General features: G+C 38.3%; 1 protein-coding gene across 2 annotated transcripts in view; it reads left to right on the top strand.

Annotated features, from left to right (window-relative positions):
* Positions 1 to 1,495: 1,495 nt before the first annotated feature.
* The window catches only part of hk2 (hexokinase 2), a 33,227-nt gene continuing 13,246 nt past the window's right edge, over positions 1,496 to 21,476 (top strand). The window contains exons 1-8 of one of the 2 annotated variants that reach the window (XM_030737131.1): positions 1,496 to 1,558; positions 7,146 to 7,308; positions 8,028 to 8,176; positions 12,445 to 12,564; positions 15,432 to 15,482; positions 16,864 to 16,959; positions 18,493 to 18,592; positions 19,126 to 19,309. In XM_030737131.1, the coding sequence (XP_030592991.1) occupies positions 1,496 to 1,558; positions 7,146 to 7,308; positions 8,028 to 8,176; positions 12,445 to 12,564; positions 15,432 to 15,482; positions 16,864 to 16,959; positions 18,493 to 18,592; positions 19,126 to 19,309 (926 nt within the window). The remainder of the gene's footprint in view (positions 1,559 to 7,145; positions 7,309 to 8,027; positions 8,177 to 12,444; positions 12,565 to 15,431; positions 15,483 to 16,863; positions 16,960 to 18,492; positions 18,593 to 19,125; positions 19,310 to 21,476) is intronic. The other variant, XM_030737132.1, reaches the window with a different exon arrangement.

The raw sequence follows: 21,476 nt of genomic DNA, 5'->3' as shown, positions 1-21,476 counted from the left end.
TTATCTACATCAGGAGTGTCAAACTCAGTCATAGAATGGGCCAAAATTGAAGACCCAGTCTGAGTCGCGGGCCGAACAGGATTAAAAAAAAAATTTTTAATCAACAATATGATTTTGAATGGCCACAATACAGCAACTTTTTCATCAATACATTAAATAAAATATTAAATTATAATTTTCTTCAAAAATAACATCAGAAAAAAATGAAAATATTTCAAGCTGATGAAACTGTGCAAATTTTTCAGGTAAAAATTGTGATGTGAATTTCATCGCACCTGATCACCAAATTCAGAAGCTATGTCCTCCGAAGTTCACTGTGCTACGGTGCTTACGGCCCGTTCTGTCTTCAGGACTTTGCTGCGCAGCGTTTCCTGGTGTGTGACGCAGTGATGCACTGTTGGCTTACCTGTGCAGGTCTCCCTCTGCATCCTATCCCGTATCCGTCCCACCAATCCGCTCTTTTACCCGCACATCGCACGCGAGGAAAAGAGACAGATGGTTTACCTCTGATGTCAGCGATCAGATCCTTTGCCTTGCCTGTTTAGAAAATCCCTGTTTTCCACTTTTCATTTTTGGGGGTCAGACTAGCTTAAATGTCACTGTAAAAAGTGCTGACCGATGTTTTTATCCGCTGATCACTGATCAATGTGTCACTGGCAACAGAAAATGGGTTAGCACACAGGCTTTTTACTACGCAGTAACCGATGCAGTGCATTGTGGGATTTGTAGTATAAGTGGTGAGAGCGCAATTAGGTATGCGGAATTTATAAAATTATATCGCGGGCCGGATGTGGCCCGCGGGCCTTGAGTCTGACACATATGATCTACAAAGTCCAGTTAAATAAATAAAACACAAAAATAAAAAAAAAATTTTAAAAATCTAAAAAATTTTGTTTATAAATAATTTCTATATTTGGCTTCATAAAGCACCGTTTTTCAAGGTCTTTAAGGCAAGGTCAAGGTAGGTAGTTCCAAGCATCTTTAATAATTTGTCACAGCTCTTCTGTTTATTTCTTTGTTTGAATTGCTTACGATTAAGGTATTGGATACAATTTGGAACATTTAACCTGCCTAAAGTAACTTTTACACAGTAACTAGTCCACAGTTCTTCCACAGACCATGTATAAAAATTACAACATGCAAAGTAACGAAAAACAGCTGAGATATTGTATTCCAATTATTTTGTCCATATATAAAATTTGTGTAGATTATTTTTGGGAGAAAAAAAAAAGGATTGCCGCGCCATCTCTGCAGCCAATCCGCATCCTTCATTCTCACTGACGTCAATGAACTACTAGGTTCAGGAAGTTGGAAGTTTCACTGGACTTTTTACGCGACTCTGTTTTTAAAGACGGGTTTAATTTACGAATTTAAGACGAGCCGCGGTTTAAAGTATCATTTTTATTTATAGAAGGTCTTTTTGTATATACTTCCTCTGTAAGTCAGCGCAGCAGGAGGACGGACGGGACGTAAATACATCTCTAACTAACTGAAGATGTCAACCTCAAACCCGCTGGCTCCTTACAGCACCGGGCTCCATGATGACCAAGCAGATAAAGTGAGTACTGGTGCACAGCAGTGTCCCCGGTGGGGGTATCTGCTTTGTGGTGAGGTGACATTTGAACTTGATACGCCGCAGAGAAGACTTGAAAACGGGGTCAAAGAGGTCGCTAGGCTGCTAGCATGTAATGTTTGCGTGCTTCGACTTCTCCCTCTGTCCAAAAATCTGCCGTTAATTGAATAACATCACTTCTGTGCTCACACTACCACACTATTTTCGTAAGGGTAGAAGTGGTTAGAGCAAGGCCTGAGGAATAGGACACAGTAAATACGTACTGTGCAAACAATTTGATGTCATACTACTAGGCTTCGTAAATGCACCGTTAACGCCCTTTTCGTGGAAAAATGGCTCAAGTGTGTAAGAAACAAAAATGCTTTTACTGCTCTGACTGGTTAGAGAAGTGAAAGCACAGCAAAGTTAATGTCCTTAGTGGCTGCTGTCATTTGTGTCCCATTAGGCTACAGGACACAGATAACAGTAAATGAAACCTGGGCTTTTTCCTGCTAAGACTCTCCGTTCTTGATCATTCATGTACAGTATACTGCCATCATTACTGCATAACGAGATCTGCGTTTGTTAAACTAGGTGTATTAAAACAGAATTATCCATGCCATTTCCACCCTTCCACATATCCAGAATAGAACGGTTACTTAAGGATGTGGTACTTTGGGGTGCTGTCTTATTTCTCAGGGATCACCACAGTTTTTAGCAGGAGGCCTTTCCTGATACAATCCCCCCATTTGGGACAGGTTACTTAATGACATGTTAACCATAAATTACAAATTTATTACAATAACAATTATTATTATACATATTGTGTTCAAATAGTGACTGGGGACTCTTTCTTTTTTTGGTTGCAAAAATTATTAGGCCTTTATCTGACACAGGCTTGGAGGCCTTCCTTCTGTTTGATAAGTTAATCACAAACTTGTTTTGATCTGCTCATTTTGGTGAAGTGACTGCATTATGTTGTTAACATGGTGGAGATAGGAAACTGTCTTGACTGAGGTCAGGGAGATAACTATAGTTTTCTGCTCAGCCTTTCTTTTTTACAGCACTCAGAGGCTCACCACACACACACATACACACACGTCATCATCCATGCAAACACAGGGATCATCAACCCAGCAACCCTGATTTAACTAACGCTTCCTGTGAACGCTTCAAATTAAAAGCCCAGCGATTCAGTGCACTGAAACATTCACCAGTCGAATGAGCGTATATGGCCGTCAACCTTTGTGAGCTGAATGATATTAAAGTAGAATGTAAACTAGTTTGCAGAGCCTTTTTTTCAGACCAGCCTTTGCATACTAATAGATGTAATCTGTAGTTTGGCTACAAGATAGCCATAGACTGAATATGAAAGATGGACGCTAAGTTATCAGTAAGCTGCATCTGTAACTGTATGGGTAAAATGCACAGACTTACACATGCCTGTTAATCACTGCTAAATAACAAGGTAATAAAACACCAGAATTTACTGCCATTTTAGACAGTTTCATTCCTTTTGTATTCCATTTTGAATCATATTTTCATCTCTTTTTAATTATATTACCTGCTGTTTGACTTATTCATTGCCTTCTGGTGATAATCTTATGCAATCTGCTGAAATACCCAAAATAAATTACAGCATTTGTTCTGCAATGGCTGTCCATTAATATTGCTCTTGGACCTTTTATGCAGATTCTTTTTGATTTGTGGCTGAATAGAACGCTTTTGTTCTGTTGTTCTGCTGCACTCTCCTATTGTTGCAGTCTGTTCTTTGCTGTCATTAAATGGTTTGTTGTTAGAATTGATGATTTTGTTCCTAGATGCTACTATTCATCCATGAAATCTTTAGCAGCTGCTCTAACCGTGTGGCCACTTACACTGAATTCATTATAAATTATGAATTAGTCTCCCAAACCCTCCTACTGAGGTGGACATTTAAAATTGCTTCAGAAAGTATTCAGACACGTTCCCTTTCTATATTTCATTTAAAATGAATAAAATAAGTATGAATTCACATCTGTCAAGACTTATTAAACCCTTAATACCAAAGTGAAAACCTGTTTTTAGAAATTACTGTAATCTTTGTAGAAGCCCCTTTGACAACCAGCTGTGACTCTTCTTGGGGTCTAATTTCAGGTTTTACCAATATACTGTAGAGTGTGTAATAAAGCGTAGGGGTCTGACAACTTACTGATGTAACCGTTCTGACACATTTCACTAAAGAAAAAAGTGCAAGGCCACTGAAGAACACATGCAGCTGTACTGTGGAGGACGAGGCAGTCATGATGGTGGTTTAGAACAGCTGTAGGAGCAAGATGACAGTGCTAAAAAAGTTATTTTATGAGATGTCCAGCTCTCCTCCTGAGAAAGAAGAAGTTAAAGGCTGCTGGAGCCTATCCCAGCTGTCAAATTGGGTAACTCTGGCGACCCTGGCCAGGTCACCAAAGTACTGCAAGGTTAACACATAGAGACAGGCTGCCATTCATGCTCACATTCATCCCTACGGCCAATTTCGAATCACTAGTTACCTATCATGTGTCCACACAGAAAGGCCCCAGCCGGCTCGTGGATTCAAACCCAGGACCGTTTCTCTGTGAGGTGATGAAAAATGAAATGTGTCCAAAATCCTGAACTTTGTTTTCTTGTTAACATTTAACTACATAAGACTTATGTATAATACCAGTCAAAAGTTTGGGTGAGCGTGTCCAAACTTTTGTCTGGTGCTGTAGTTGTGCAAGTCTTTAGTGCACAACAGAAATTGCTGCTTTAAATGACATCAGGTGCTTCAGTATCGAATCATGAAGCTCACTCGGAGGTATGGTGGGAAAGGTTTTTTTGTTTTGTTTTTTTTACATAGATTAACAAAGGTTAATTTAAAATGAGCGCAGGTCACTCAAGAAGAAAATTATGCCTTTAGAATAAAGCCTGCCAGCAACAATTCAGTGTCCATTTGAAGTATCAATTTTATTATTCCAATATTGTAGTCTGCCTGAGGTGCACTGATCTGAGAGCAAATTAAAGGTGACAGAGAGAATGGGTAATAAGATAGATTATTGCATACAGTACCAGTCAAAAGTTTGAGTGTGTCCAAACTTTGGACTAATATTGTATATCATTTAATTTGGCAGATTTTTTACAGCAGATGTCCTTCCTGACTCAACCCACAGACATCTGAAAAGTAAAAAACTCTGAAAATGATGCTTGTTCTTGACCCACTCTTGAAGATAAGATTAGTGAAAGACTAATGAAGGGATCTCAATATCAAATACACAAAAGAGGTTAAAGAGGGTACCTCTGCCTTATCACTCTGCCAGCTTTGAACTGTTTGGAATACATACTGGAGCTGTGTGTAATATGGAGCCTAAAGAGGATTTTTCCCCTTCTCAAATCCCTTCAAAGTATGGAATAAGTATCTCCATTTTACTCTATGAAAAGCTTTTTCCCCACACTTCAGGAAAACTAATACCTGTGGGACTGAAGAGTCTGAGAGGAGATACATAATACTGAGTAAGGCTCTCACATTGAGAAAGAAAATCTATTTTTAACAAATAGATATGGTGCCAGGCAGTACAATTTCCAAGTGAGAGGTGAGAATCTGAGTAAAACATTCCCATTTAACTGAAATGTGTCAGTAAAAAAGAGCAACAATGAGAACTGGGGATCTGCATTTTAATACAGTGATGCCACTGTTTGTCTGTGTGTGTGTGTGTGTGTGTGTGTGTGTGTGTGTGTGTGTGTGTGTGTGTGTGTGTGTGTGTGTGTGTGTGTGTGTGTGAGATCAGCCTCTTTTCCAGCCTAGTATTGGTTTTTCCATTTAGAAAATGTAATTTGCACTTTGACAACAATGGTGCACAAATATTGCAGCATTCATGTCAGTGTATTGCCTAGAAAAATGGTTCAGCCCAGGGACCACGGTGACCTAGGACTAAAGTTAAGTCACTGAAATGGACATATTTTCAAGTCCTGTCATAAATGCCTTTCTCTAAAAGCTTTGAGACCACATGAAATTAATTTCTTTGTTAATTTAGCCTTGCGCCAGACCACTGAGTTCACTTATCAAATTTTGTAAAGATTTTGTAATGATTTGATTTCACAAATAATTAAACAAGATGTAAGTCACATAACGAAATGTGTAGATGTATAGAATAGAATAGAATAGAATAGAATAGAATAGAATAGAATGCCTTTATTGTCATTATACAGGATGTACAATGAGATTGGAGGGCCACTCCTGTTCAGTGCCATGCAACAGAAAATCAGACTCTCTAAAATAAAAATAAAAATATTATAATCTAGTATAATAAAGAAATATACAGAAAATAAACAATGTATAAAATATACAAAAAATAGAATGTATAAAAATATATACATACATTGGTGCATCTGTACATTGTAAGAAAAGTAAATAAGTGTATACATATAATAATGAAGATGATGAATATTGCACTTCGTGAATGAATATTGCACTAGTGAATGAATACTGGATACTACACAATATAGGAATGTTAGATATTGTTCAGTATGAATAATATAATATTGCACAGAGATGTGGGTGTTGCACAGTTACAGTGGGTGAGTGTGTGAGTTCAGGGTGGTGAGTTCAGGGTGCATTCAGGGTGAGTTCAGGGTGGTATGCAATAAAGAGTCTCACAATCTTATATTGAAGCAGCAGGAAAATACCTTGGTGGTGAGATTTAAATATATTGAATGTTTTCATTGCAGCGTCATTGTGTAATTACACTACAAAGTAAATAAAAAACTGGAATAACAGGAATTGATAAGCAAGCTCTTTTAGGCATGGGGACACTGTACATTTTGACAGCGGAGTGTAGGCAACACCTTTCCTGCAGCAGTGCAGCACTCAATGCCACCAGTTTCATTAAAAAATTTCAAAAATGACTGCGTGCCAGCCTGGCACAACAAGAAGAGCTACTGGTAGAGAAACTAGAAAACTAGAAAAAGTCGTTTGGTGTCTATTTTAGATTCACTTTTAACATGCTGCTGTTTGTTCTTTGTTTACACTTAAGTTTGTGTGTGTTTATAATAATAATAATAATAATAATAATAATATAGCGCCTTTCAAGGTACTCAAAGACGCTTTACAATTTCATGCACTATTCATTCACACCTCAATCATACTTGGTGGTGGTAAGCTACTAATGTAGCCACTGGGGCAGTCTGACAGAAGTGTGGCTGCCAATTTGCGCCTAAGGCCCCTCTGACCACACACACACACACACACACACACACACACACACACACACACACACACACACACACACACACACACACACACTTGTAGGAGGAACACACAACCTCGTTCACACTTAGGTAATGTGGGTTAAGTGTCTTGCCCAGGGACACAGCAACAGCATGCGCTCAGACAGGGGCTCAAACCAGCGAGGTGAGCACCTACCCACTGCGCCACTTTTTTTAACTTTAACTTTTTTTTTTTTAAACACACTGCTACAGCACACTACTGAACAATTATCCCCTTGAACTCTTCCAAGGAATTCTGTAGTGGAGATTATATTTTCTAAAGCAGAGTAATTAGTGCTGATATAAATAATAACATTGTTAATTATTTATTTAGGTGGGCAAATACCTCCACCGCCTCCAGCTGTCAGATCAGAGTTTGATGGACGTGTCCATGCGATTCCGTCGAGAGATGGATAAAGGCCTGTGCAGAGACACCAACCCCACAGCTGCTGTCAAGATGCTGCCCACGTTTGTGCGCTCCACTCCTGATGGAACAGGTAACTCCTGTTTCTTATTGCTTTTCATATGAGACTGACATGAGTCAGTGAAAATGTGTTTATTGAGAAAGGAGGTTTTGTCATAAGGCAACATGGTTAAATGTTCTAATCTTCTTTTTTGTAGCAGGGTTTTTTTGTTTTTTTTTTATCTGATCATAAAAACTTGACACCACTGTACTTTTCTCTAGTGTGCAACTGATAAAAAGATTTTTTTTTTTAAAAACTTTTTGGCCACAGCGGCTTTTATTGACAGTCTATAGAGATGGGAAATGGGGGAAGGACACGCAGGCAACTTGGTGACAGGCCGGGACTCAAAGCCGCACCGCAATGCTTATACATGTGGTCGCATGCTTCACCACTGAACCACCCGGGCACCCCAGATAAGAAGATTTTTAAGACCGATACAGACACCGATAGTTGGTGATTTAAAAATCCAGTATATTGGACAATGTTTTTTTTTCTCTTATAAAACAGATTTCCTTGCCACTTGTTATGTATGCATGGTTATTTATTATCTACTTGTTTACACCCTGCCTGACTCTGCTTGGATCAGCTGGTTGTTTATATTGCCAATATGTAAGCAGTGCAGTGAGGAAGGCCTTTTTTGGGTTCCTAAAAATACGAATAGGAATATTAAACTTTTTTTCTGATTAATCAGGAACACACTGGTTGTTTGTGTGTTTAATATTGTTTGTAACTTTGTTTTTGTTCTTTTAAAGAACAAGGAGAATTCCTGGCCCTCGACCTTGGTGGATCTAATTTCCGAGTGCTTCTGGTCAAAGTTATGGGTAATGGAAAGCAAAAAGTGGAGATGGAAAGTCAGATTTACGACATCCCTGAACACGTAATGAGAGGCAGCGGGTCTGAGGTAAGAGGCGTTCCACATTATGGACAGCTAATGTTTGCGATACACAGCAAAGCACAGTACTGTTTGACTCGTCCTGTCTTATGGCTGAGGTGTGCAATCCATGCTTGTATGAAGAAGTACACACTGAGTAGATGTACCAGGAGAAATCAGCCTCATTGACCTAAAAATGGCAGTTAAATTGGGATTAGTTTATTTTTAGTTCATCTGTACAGGTACAGCTGTCCTAAAGTTCTGCCTCAGGATTTCAATCAGGTTGAGGTCTGGACTTTGACTGGACCATTGCAGCACCTTAAATGTTTTGTTTTTTCAGCCATTCTGTTGTAGGTTTGCTGCTGTGCTTTTATATTATTGGGCATCGTTTATTAATATTTGCTTGGAAATTTTCTCACTCTGTGCTAAAAAGGAGTTCACATGCAGAATTACAATTGGATTTATGAAACATGTGTACCGGCCTATTTGACCACTGGAAATCAGAATCATTTGGAGCTAACAGCCTTATGCAATCCCCATACAGTTTGCATAATATCTGCATATTGCCCCACCCCCATTTCTCTATTTAAGGAAACAGGTTTACCTCCATGTGAAACAGAAAGTGTCGACAGTGTTGTAAGAGAGAAGCCTGAACCCCTAAAGGAGAAAATGTGACTGTAGAAAGTTGAATAATAGTCTCTGAAGTGTCTGAGGTCCAAGGAGGAAGCCAGAAGAGGGAAGTGTTTCCATGGGAGAAACAACCGTTTAATACAAATAAATAAATAAAAAGCAACACTCATGCTGAAATGACAGGAGTGCTGAATATCATATCCCCTGTGGCTCAAGTAAAAAAAAGACTTTGGAATCAAAGTTGATATGAAAAAAATGAAGAAAACAGGTTGAAAATCTGTGAGCTCCAGATGAGGATCTGACTGCAATGGGAAAAAAAAAAAATCCAGATTCTCCAGTATCCGTGAAATACTGCCAAGGAATTATACTGTAAGTGATGACATCTAGCAATGATAGAAGACATTTTAATGAAAAATAGAATTTAAGATAAGATACGATAAAATTAAATAAAATTTAATATGTTTAAGTTAAAACAGTTCGAGCCTGTAGCTTTCCATTTAGTATTTTGTTTTTAATTGTAATTCTGTGGCTTATGCTGTTTTGGGAAACTAAATGATGACCAAACAGAAATCATAATATCATCATAATGATAATTTAATATTGTATCCCTCATTAGTTGCAGTAGTCCTATTCATTTTATGGTTTTTTTTTTTTTTTCGTATTCATTTTGAAGTCTGGTGTTTAAATGCCTTGCAGCCAGGCTGTCATTTATTTGTACTAGCAGTCAGCAGGACGTCTAAATTTGTTAGTACTTTAGGAACAAATTTATATACCAAAGTATTAATAAATCACGCTCAGATTTGTGTGTAAGCACTGTTAGTAAATGAGGCCAGTTGTTCTGTTCTGATCCAATTTGGGCCAAGCTTTAGCTTGACTCTAGAATACTTTGGTGTACAGAGGAGTTCACAGTCGACACAATGACTTTGCAACTCTGCAAACTTAAGCTGCGCTGCCATGTTCTTTTTTAGAGAGAAGAGGCTGTTTACTGGCAGCCCTTCCAAACAAGCTGCAAATGTTCAGTCTATTTCTAACTGTACTATCATGATCTTTAACATTGGACTGAGGTTGTTTTCCACTGTAGAATAATGAACTTCAAATCATTTGGAAATGGGTTTATAGTCCTTCCCAAATTAATGGGCAGAAACAGTTACTGATGTCTTTCCTCCCTGACATTGTTAAAACAAACCTCAATACTCCAGACATGCAGCTGTGCCAAAACCTCTGCTTTTATTGACATGCTCACATTTGCTGGTGATCAGTTAATCAAGTGCAGTTAATTAGCAGCACTTGGCTGCCACTAAGGGTGTACTTATTTTTTTCCCACACAGTGCTTTTGCATTTTGGCTTAAATAAATAATGATACAGTATAAAATGGCAGTGCCCATTATACATAAGCTCAATGTGCTTAACAAAGGAGATAAAAACATTAAAAAAACCCTATGTAGTTTTGCAATGTGTTAAGACAGACACACACACACACACACACACACACACACACACACACACAATAAGAGCTGTTAGAGACCAGACTATTTTTTATGTCCTGATATGTAAAAGCCTGGATTTTGAAAAAGGTCACCCCATTTTAAAATTTTTTTTTTTTACTGTGACTGTATTTACATGGTACACATTACTGACAGAGCAAAGTTTTTGTTAGGATGTCAGTGTGTTTATGCCACCTTGCATTTAGAGCACATTAACCAGTGATTAACTTAATAAGTGGATTGGCTTCCCTTTGATTACCAGTTATCCACTATGTCATATAAACAAAAATACACTTTTTAAAAAAATATTAAAAAACAAGATATTTAGGCTTTTGTAAACCGACAGACTGAGCTTTCTGGGGATGTCAGAACTCATAACACAACAAACTAAAAACAGACAAATATAACAGATGCCGAGACCACCACGAACACCAACCCCAGCTGAGCCTGTAGCTTTCTGTAGTGTCATGTTCACCCAGTGTTTTACTAATTCCCCATCCACAAGCATCCATTTTCATGGCCTCAGGATGTAGCAAGGTGAAGACTAAAAAATAAGAAGCTCAGCAGTAGCCTGGGCTTTGAAAGAGAACGATAATGCAGTCTATATCAACATTAAATTAAAGTGTGCACCGACTTCCCTGCAAACCACAGGCAGCCTGAATCATGTAGCTCGACATGAAAATCAAAACAACAAACTAATTAAAAACTTCAGTGCCTCTTTTTTAAGCTCTTATAAGACTGTTGAATTGAACTGAATTCATGAAGGAGCTCAAATGATTGGTTTATAAATTTTAATAATGTTGCAGTAAACAGTTAAGCTTGTTTAATCTGCTTTTGTTTGTTGTACACGTTCTTATACAGACTAATAGGAAAGTGTTAATGACATGAAGTACAACAGAAGCTGGATATAGAGTCATATGAAAAAGAAAGCCACCCATACTGATTCCATTTAGTGTCAGTAGCATCTCTCCTTCAGGTTTACTGATCTGAAGGTCAAAGTGATAATGATGCTATACAGAGCTATTTAAAGCTATGTTTCTTACTGCCATTGTTTCTATGACAGCATATAGGGAATGATATATGGAGAGTCTAAACATCACATTATAGTCTGCATCCAAATATCATGTCACATGTGACCTCTGATCTCACTTTATAGCTGGCTGTCTTTTAAGTTGACACTAAAATGTGTTATGTCTTTAAAGAAAGTATTGTCAAGAGAGAATGAGCTGCCTAGTTGGTTAGAAATATACTGAAGTGTAATATTAAAGCCGACAGAAAAGACTCGGGAACATGACAGTGGGGCCGCTGATTTGGAGAGGGTCACAGACCACGTAGAGGAGAAGGAAAACTCCAGCTCTGATTTAGAAACGGCCGTGTCAGTGATTGGAGGCAGAAGGTTGGGAGAACAGAAAGCAAGTGAGAGAAAAGTAGTTGGCCGAAGTCACCGTGAAGAAAGAGGACATAGAGCTAATCATATCTGAGATGGAGAGTTAGAGGGCCATGGCCGACCACAGTCTGAGGGAACACATGGGGAATGTGCTGGACCCTCTGGTGGCTTTGACCAAGTGAACAAACATGTTTTACACACTGAACTGCTTCACTTAGTTTTTAATGAAGGCTCATCAGTCAGACTAGGAGGTTAAACTGTTGTTGTGTAAATTTATTTGTTTATTTTTATTTTTTAATAAAATTTGACATTTGGCTTAAAAAAAAAAAGTTTCTCCAGCTGGACTTTCTCCTTTTTCGCCCTTAGCACTGCAGGCTTCTCTCTTACAGCATAGTAGTTGTAACTGCTTTTTCCGCTTTACCTCCAGGTAAATGTGTTTCCTTATGCAGAGAAATGGGGATGTGACTGTATGAAGATAGTTTGCAGGTTGCAGGCAGCGAGCACAAGTCCATTGATTTTAAAATGAGTCAGATTCATTAACATAGCATGGCAGCAAGTACAAAATTGGCTGATGCTCACTTGTCATAAATCTGGTGGTGGTTTTACATGCAAGAAGGGTTAGAACGTTTCTACACACATATTAGTGGGGGGTGGAAGGGTGATGATTTGGGCTTGTTTTGCTGTCGGACAGTTAAGCTCAGCTGAAACTGGGAGCTGGATCAACTGTACACATGTGCATAGAAAATTAAACATGTAAATTTTCATCACTAAGAAAACTGACCTTTCCTCTCTTGTAGTTTTTTGACCACATAGCTGACTGTCTGGCTAATTATCTGGAGAAGATGGGCATCAAAGATAAAAAGCTTCCTCTGGGTTTCACCTTCTCTTTTCCCTGCCAGCAGACCAAGTTGGATGAGGTGAGTGAGTCAGAAGTTCTGCCGCTGAATCATAGTTGTGTCAGATTTTGGATAGATTTGTCTGTTCACTGTGGCAATTCAGTTACATTTGTTTCTTTCTTGCATTTCTGTTTAATTAGAACTTTTATTTTTAGATACAGTACCAGTCAAAATGGGTGAGTGTGACCAATCATTTGAATGGTACTGTATAAAAACAGTTGAAATTATTTAAAATAAATCAAAAGAAAGCAATTCAATTTTTCTTCTCTGTGCAACTTACCGTTTCAAGTTTGCCATATTAGTTGTTGCTGAATGACACAAATTCTCGCCCCCTCTTCAGATGTTCAAAATGCTACAGTACTTTAGACATCTTCTTTAAAGTGTTTCCTTGCTAGATCTGTGGGTCGTAACCGTAGTAGGGAGACAGCGGGTTTTAGGAATGTCATGTCTGTACGCTTGGCTGGTCGTCTGATAACCTTTCCTGTCTGGATCAACTCAACACGAAGAAGGGGGTGTGGCGAGTGACGGCGCTCTACTGTTGCATGAACTGGGCCTTTCTTTTCTTTCAGGGCATTGAACACAGTGTGAAGTTTCTCTAATGGCCCTCTGCTGTCAGTTGCTTTTACTTGCAGCTGTCAGTGAGGGCTTCATCACACTGCTGCCTTTCTTAGGTTATTATGTTGACATTCTATCTAATTCTTCTTTTGCTGCACAAAGAGTGATACAATCCAGTCTGGACACTTGCTCTTTGCATTCTTGTTGACTTTTTTTTTTTTTTTAAAACTACATTAAATTGCCAAGTCTCAGTTTTATCATCTGTGGTTTTATGACAATACAGAAAAACATGGATGTTATAACTGTTTTAACACCACTCCCTTGCAAATATGGCAGTTCAGTTTCAATAACTCACTTCATGAGTCAGATTTTTTTTGATAAAATTTTCTATAGCTATAGCAGTGTTATCTTAAATTCTTTTGGCCACGGCCATGACCATAATCATCTAGATTTGAAAATCTAATCTCATGACTGCTCTGATTGAGAGCTAACTAGTCTGATGCACATTAAGCAAAGTCATCTTTCAACTAAAACTGTCAGTCAGCAACAGCCTTGAGTCCAACAGAAATCAGCAAATGTGTAACATCTTCGCTTGTGTTCCTCTCTCAGGCCTTGACTGCAAACACCTTCAACTTTTACTTGTATTGGGGGTTTTTTCCTCCTTCACACTAAAAAGCCCTTTGATCACTTCGGTCATGTGTTTGTAATACTTAATGTTATGATTTTTGATGGATTTGGCTGATTGTTAACACACACAATGCTTTTGTATTCCCTGTTACTTCCATCAGCAGTGAAATATTCAGTAAATGGCAGTGCTAATGAGAGATGTATAGTAAATCTTCTAAGCTGTAACAAAACCCCTAGTAGGTGGTGTGATTTGGCTTATGAGCTGTTTTTTTCCTTCAAATTTTTCCTCTTTCCATCATTTTGAAGAAAACTGATTTTATTTCATCAGTCCACAGAACTCTGGTTCTACAACATAGGCGGTTTATTTTTGGGTGTTTTATATAATTTGGTCCCTGGCCTACATCCTCTTTCACTCTATACTCATAAAGAGTTACCGACCTCCTCAGTATCTGCCATTTTCTAGTTTTTCTGTGTACACTTGTACAACAGAGAAATCAAACTTCCGCTGATGTCTCTCTTAAAAATTATTATGTTTTGACCTGTTGGTGGGTGGTAATTTTGCCTCTTTCGCGCAACTTCGGGCCAAATTTGGTCTCCATAAACATAATCATTTTAGATATCTACAGGTTAGGGCTATGCCAAAAAACACATGCGCACTTTAGAGAATATAATACCTATGAATTTGATGAACTTTTCAAATTGGGGGTGGGGAAGGACATCTAATCTCCCGGATTTATAATGTGTTATTGTCCAGATCCTCGCCGTCCATGCAGGGCCTTAGAACAGGCTGGGAGCAGGATTTAGGAATGGAGATAAGCGACGAACTCTGGAAGGCTGCGCTAGAGAATATTCACAAGTGCTCTGCCAACTCTAGACACTGTCTTATTCAATTTAAAATCATTCACAGGCATCATTACTGTAAGGTGAAGTTACATAAAATTTTCCCTAACACATCCCCACTGTGCGACAAATGACATATTGAAGAAGCCACACTTCTCCATTCTTACTCTTTGTGTACAAAATTAGCCCCATTTTTTGTCTGGCATATTCAAAACTTTATCAGATATGTTTCATACAGAGTTGAGGCTGGACCCACTTCTGACTGTACTGAGTTTCTGTTCAACTTTCACAACTTAATAAATACCAACGACTATTATCATCTTATGCCTTCATCGTAGGGAAAAAACTAGTGTTGATGTTCTGGGAAAAAATCAGAGGTTCCATCGGTTAAATTGTGGCTGGAAGAACTGGTAAAGCTCTCTCACCTGGAAAGAATAAGGTTTTCCTTAGCAAATAACTTAAAGCGATTCAATAGAACTTGGCAACCCCTTCGACAATATATTGATAACTCTATTTGAAGAGAATTTGATTTGACTCTTGGTGTGATAAGATGTAAGTCCTAGGGACAGGGGAGAGGGGTGGGTCTTGAGAATGTCCTTGTTTATTTATGTTACCTTTGTTTTGTTTTGACTTTGTATTGTCTTTATGTTTTATGTTCATATCAAAAGAGGACGGATTTGTATTGTTGATGTTTCAGTTTTCATGTTTGTTTCATGTTTCATGTTCCTCAATAAAACTGTTTGACAACAAACAAAAAGAAAGTTTTGAACTGATCATATTAAAGGCATATTCCGTAATCTCAAAAAAAAAAAAAAAAATTATGTTTTTAATTTGCATAGTCACCTTTTTACTTCTCATACTGACAGATAACTCCACCTCAGCCTAATTTGCAACCCTCAGTCAGCTTGAACCTACAGGTGAGCACCTTTGTCCATAAACATATGTTGAAACAACGCGCAGCTTCCCAAGAAGGTTTTAGTAACCAGACTCTCCAATTACTTTCAGGCACAGTGTGTTAAAAGGGCTGCGTTCCCCAAGCTGTTCTGTCCTTATAAACATATACCTGCTTATATTAAAGCTGAGACTTGGCACTTTATTGTAGTCCGTTATGTTATTTCAAATTTAATGTTCAAACCTGTTGCTATAGTGCAATACTGCCACTATAGTCGGTCAACCTACCTTAGTTAGAGCATGCATTCAGTCTTCTTTTTTTTATTTTTGTACACAAGATTTGCACAATTTTCTTTTTTAACTGGAAGGCCACAAATGCTTGCTTTTTAAAAATGTAATTATATATTGGGAGAAAATGACTTGGGCATTTATTTGGCCAGTACCAGATGGCAGTTGCTAAGTGAATTTTTGTTATGTAGTCCTCTGTAGTTTGTGCATGATGACTAACATAATAAACTAACTAGGAAACTTGAGGTTTTGCAGTGTTGTACAATCTGAAGTCATGACATCAAAACAAAGCTCACAGTCACCTTTTGCCTGTAATGCATACAGCCCTACACTGAATGTGTGTCACCAGTAAAATACACTGTGAGGCGCATCCACTCTGCAGACAGTTCACCTACGCCAGTGTGTTCATGAGTGTCAGACCACTTAGTCTGGATTGTATATGGTGTTTTAAAATCCACCATCTGCTTGGACTGTGAAATTCATTTTAAGAGTCTTCAGGATGGGCAGAATGTAAATCTTTCACCTTTAAATTTGTTTAGTCATAATATTGATTAATTATGCTTTCCTCTAGTGAATGAATGCTAGTTATAATAAGCAGCTTTCATGTTCTAGACATGTTACCAGGCTGTGGTGTGGAGGTGACTGGACCATGAATTATGAGGTGTTTTTCATAAATGTAACTTCTAATGGTAAACATAATTTGACATCAACAATGATTCATATTGGGTTAAAGCAGTTTTAACCTTTAAATGGAGTATAGCTTAAAGCAGATTCACTAACGGGTTTTCAATATTAATTAATTAAATAATTAATTAATAGATCTGTATATAAAAGTAGATATATGGTATGGTACTTAGCCACGGCTATTTATGGCCTTTGCTTTTTTAAACATACACATTTTACAGGGAAGAGTTAGCATTTTGTTTTTGCCAGGTTATGGTATAAGTTGGTGATGTACACAGTGTGCTTTGTCACCTGAGTTGGGGACTAATGCAGCCAGTGGTGAATTACTGTGTCATGATGGGCAGTTCTTGGGTGATTTGTAATCCACCTTGGTTGATTCACTTGGTCACTTTATTATTAAATTGACTTGCCCTGTTTTTGTTTTCCTGTTTGCAGGCTGTTTTATTGTCTTGGACCAAAGGCTTCAGGTCAAGTGGAGTGGAAGGAAAGGATGTGGTCAGCCTTCTGAGGAAATCCATCAAGAAAAGAGGGGTAAAAATAGAAACATTTGCAAATCTATAAACGCCTGGAAAATTTGGAAGCGTATTGACACAGTGCTAGCTCACTGTTTGGGCTCAAAATTGTAGCTGCAGTTACATTCACTGGCTACTGTATGAGGTACATCTTCTAGGAGTTTGGATCCCCTTTTGCTTTCAGAACTTCTTAATTCTTCATGGCATAGATTCAACAAGGTGCCGGAAGTTTGGTCCAAATTGACATGATGGCCTCACACAGTTGTTGCAGATTTGTCGGCTTCACATCAATGATGTGAATCTCCTGTTCCACCACATTCCAAAAGTGTTTTATTGGATTGAGATCTGGTGATTTGTGGAGGCCATTTGAGTACAGCGAGCTCATTGTCATGTTCAAGAAATCAGTTTTAGATGATTTGTTTTGTGACCTGGCAAGTTACCTGTTGATAGAAGAAGTATTGCTTCTTTGATCCTGAGGGAACTTTGCAACATGATCTCACAACACTCCTGACACCACAAGGCAAGCCTGCTCGTTTTTCTCCATTGTGTATCATGACACAGATCAGTCCGGTCTTTAAATCCCACACGTCAACAAGAAACATGCACATCTTGACAGTGATCACTCTTTGTCAGTGGTTGGATGATGAAGAGAATATAACACAGCTGATGATCCGATCACTGGTTCATATGCTGCTTGTGAAAGCCTTGCTAATTTCTTCAGTAAGCTGGCTGAAGTAGTGGAAAGACTCAGAACAACACAAGTAGACAAATGCAGACCACCAGCCTAAGTTGTTGTGTTATGCATCTGCCACATTGTTGGCTGTGAGACTGTGCTATGATCAGATTTACCAATCAGTGCAAACATGTCCATGCAAGCTGAATATTTGCATGTATCCAGGGGCTTTATGAATCAGTTTTGTAAGCATGCATAAATGGGGAAAAGGAGTAAGGACTGAACCAATAGCCAAAGCCAGAGTTTATGGTGAATTCTGAGTAGAGTCGTGGCTACACTCACCACAAACAAGACATTTAGTGTGTTTGTTGACAGCTAACCTCCAAATAATTCTCGTTGGAGCAAAAAAATGGAAAGTTGTAAAAAAGTACAAATGGCAAAATGTGAAAGTTTCTGTTACTTTCTGTATGAGCTTACAATGATACCAGCAGTTCAGGTAAAGGAAGCCAAACAGCATCTGGCTATGGCTCATATGCAGATACATTTAATTCAGGGGAGGACTGACTGTGAATAAACAGAGCAGATACAACAGGGTCTTCACACTGTGAGTGCTTGGACTTCTAATAACTTGGGTCTTGTGCAGGTCACCTGGGGTAATGACAATAACTAAAGAGCAAATAATAATAACACAATAACCTCAGCAAACCAAGAAAACCAGTTTATATAATATATTTGAATGATGTCCTTATAAAAACTTAAAGATTTCCAGTTGAGTGAAATAAGACAAACGGCAATGCTAGATTAAATACACAATTCTATGATGCAAGAAGCAGTGAATTCAAATAACTGCTTGTTTTAATAAACAGATTCTCATTGCAGGACTTTGACATTGACATTGTGGCAGTAGTCAATGACACAGTGGGAACCATGATGACCTGTGGCTTTGATGACCGTCACTGTGAAGTTGGCCTCATTGTTGGTAAGCCGTGAATATCATGTATGTAAGTGTTTAACCACACAACAGTTAGTGGGGTATTAACATGTGATGTAATACCTGTTAATCTTAGGGTATAAAATGCGCCATCCTTAGACTGTCTAACATTGTGCACTATTTTCCTGTTTCCTGTTAGTTAAAAATATGGTCATTCGTCAATTTAAAAAAAAAAAAAAAAAGTCTTGAAATGCTGAACGCCACAGCACATGCACTCATTAAAGAACTTTCTATGGCCTCGTTCAAGGTTCTGCATTTCTTATTCTTCTTTATCTTGTTTGTATACAGTGTATGCTGTGAAGTACTTCATTTTCTTCCCCATAACTCTAATATTGTATAAAATAGGAATAGATTGGAATGAGAAGGAAAAGGGGAGGAATGAGAAGCGTTTCTTGGAAAAGTATTAGACGCTTTCAATTTTATACACTTGGCTTGTAAATTTAATCTTAAATGTTTAACTGCTTAGCTCCTAACACACACCCCTCTTTTCAGTCAGTTGTTGTGAAATGTCTTTCCTCAAGGAACGGGGACCAACGCCTGCTACATGGAGCAGATGAGGAACATTGATCTCCTGGATGGTGATGAGGGGCGGATGTGCGTTAATACTGAGTGGGGCGCTTTTGGGGATGACGGGGCCCTCGAGGACCTACGCACTGACATTGACCAAGAATTAGACGCAGGCTCGTTGAACCCTGGCAAGCAGCTGTGAGTGTGTTTGTTCTTACCTGACTTGCTATTAGATAAAACAACACAGTGGTGGCTTCACAGACATACAGGCTTGAATTAGCCATCACTATTTCTCTGATTTCCATTGTTCATATGGGTCTATTGATATATATTGTGTGACTGCTTCAGCTTTTGTTGTTGCTGACATTAATGTAAAATATTCATTTCATCTATTAATTCAGGGTTCTGTCAAGAAAATCACTGTACCCTAGGGCTTTTGAGGTTTTGCAGACATATAATCACTAACCATGTGATGTTAACTTGTGTGCCATTTTGGATGTGTGACACACATGGTGACAATGCAGGATTACATGACTAAGGCCAGGCCCCAGTCACACAGGTCTAGAGACTGAGTCGCCACCAACTGGCAACCACCTGTTGTGAGGGAAAAAATAGTATTCACGTTCACAAACACTGTTCAGCTACTCTCAGAGCTGCAGTGAAAAGTGCAAGTTGTGAAAAGTGCAATGCAAACTGGAAATGAAGAAGCGAGCATGTTTCAAAAGGCACAACTTTTACTTTCTCCATTTCCGGTTTGCAAACCACTTCTTTAAGTTTTACTGCTACTTGGCTCGTAGTTAGAATTTGCAGACAAACATAAAAAAACAACAGGCAACTGTGGTGACCTGCTAGAAACCAAAGCAATCACTAGAGGGATTTGGTGCAGCACCTTCTTTGCAACCAGTTTCACCCAGTGCCAGCCAGCAACTACCAACATGTTGGGAATACACATTTTTCCCTAGCAACCATGGCAGACAACTCTGAACTTGACGTCACATGAGAAGCCTCAATAACAGGCATTTTGTCCAGACAGGCATTTTGGGGGTGAAGTGACTGATTTAAGTTTACAGTTGGCTGATGTCGAACTTTCCACCCACAATAAAGCATACTATGCAGAGAGACAGGACAAAGGAGATGCATAGGTGCAGCCTGTGCTGATGAGAGGAGAAAGATTCACATACTTCCAAAAATGAGTCACTGTTAACCTTGTTCAGATACTGCAATGAATGAGTTAGTTTAATGCCTAATTATTCTGACTGTTCCAAACTTGGGTTAGACAGTTGTGGCTTATATCTAATTTTTATTTTTTTAAATACAAATATAAAAGATTAAGTCTGGTTTGTTAATTGGAGTTTTGGTACTTTCGAAGATTAGGCCATTTATTTCTTAGTTCCACGGCGTGTGATCAGATGTTAGACACAAATTCCCCACTTGCTGCCACTTTGTATGCATTTATGTCCATTTTATTTTTGTAGTATTTTAATTACCTCTGCATATGGTTTTTGTATCAAATTGAGATAACTGAAGCAAACCGTAAATAACAGTGTATTTATTATGTCTCTGAAATATTGTAATTATCAGTGCAGTAATTCTAAAAACTCTACTGCTACTGTCTGCTTTATATAAGCATATTTGCTTCATTTATTTATTTATTTAAGAAGCATCAATTTCTAGTTGCTACAAGTAGTTTCTTGGACTTGACTGGATAGAAATGTATTTTATTAACCTAAAAAACAGTGAAGCAGAAAGAGAAGGAGGACAGCTGCTTAAATGAGATCTTTGCTATTTGGAGCCCTACTGGTGTGATCAGACCTGTGCAACAGATACTAACTGCAGGTCAGATCATAATTGCAAAAAGGGCTTAGTAACTACACGGTTCATGTAAAATCCAGTTCTGTAGAGGTTAATGAAACAGATTAAAGATGGGCTGCTACCTAGATTGTCAATGCGTAAGTAGTGCAGCCTGTCACACAGTTGTGTGCATTCACAGAAGGAAATGAATGAATCTTCCAACAGATCATAACTAAAATTAGATCTTTAAAAAGTTAATTATAAAACAGTATCACTTAACTTTTTTCCTCATTCTCAAATCCAGACAAGTGAGAAGAAAAGATTGTCTGCTTTTAGATTTGCTTTTAAAATGTCAAATATGTGTCTTCTCTCATCGAGGACTCCAATGTTAGATTTTTGTTAGAAAAGGAAAGAAGAGACAAAATGTATCAATTTTTGGGATTTCAGTTCTCTTCATTTCAACACATGCTGCTATCTGGAATATCAGATAAGCAAGCCTCTGATGCAGACAAGCCTGCTCATCAACACAATAAACAGTTGCAGGTTTACCACAGCATTAATTATCAGTTTTGAT

The sequence above is a fragment of the Archocentrus centrarchus genome, chromosome 9, assembly GCF_007364275.1.
Source record: "Archocentrus centrarchus isolate MPI-CPG fArcCen1 chromosome 9, fArcCen1, whole genome shotgun sequence".
Lineage (NCBI taxonomy): Eukaryota > Metazoa > Chordata > Actinopteri > Cichliformes > Cichlidae > Archocentrus > Archocentrus centrarchus.
Note: the sequence above shows the minus strand (reverse complement) of the source record. Positions and strands in the feature narration are given on the sequence as shown.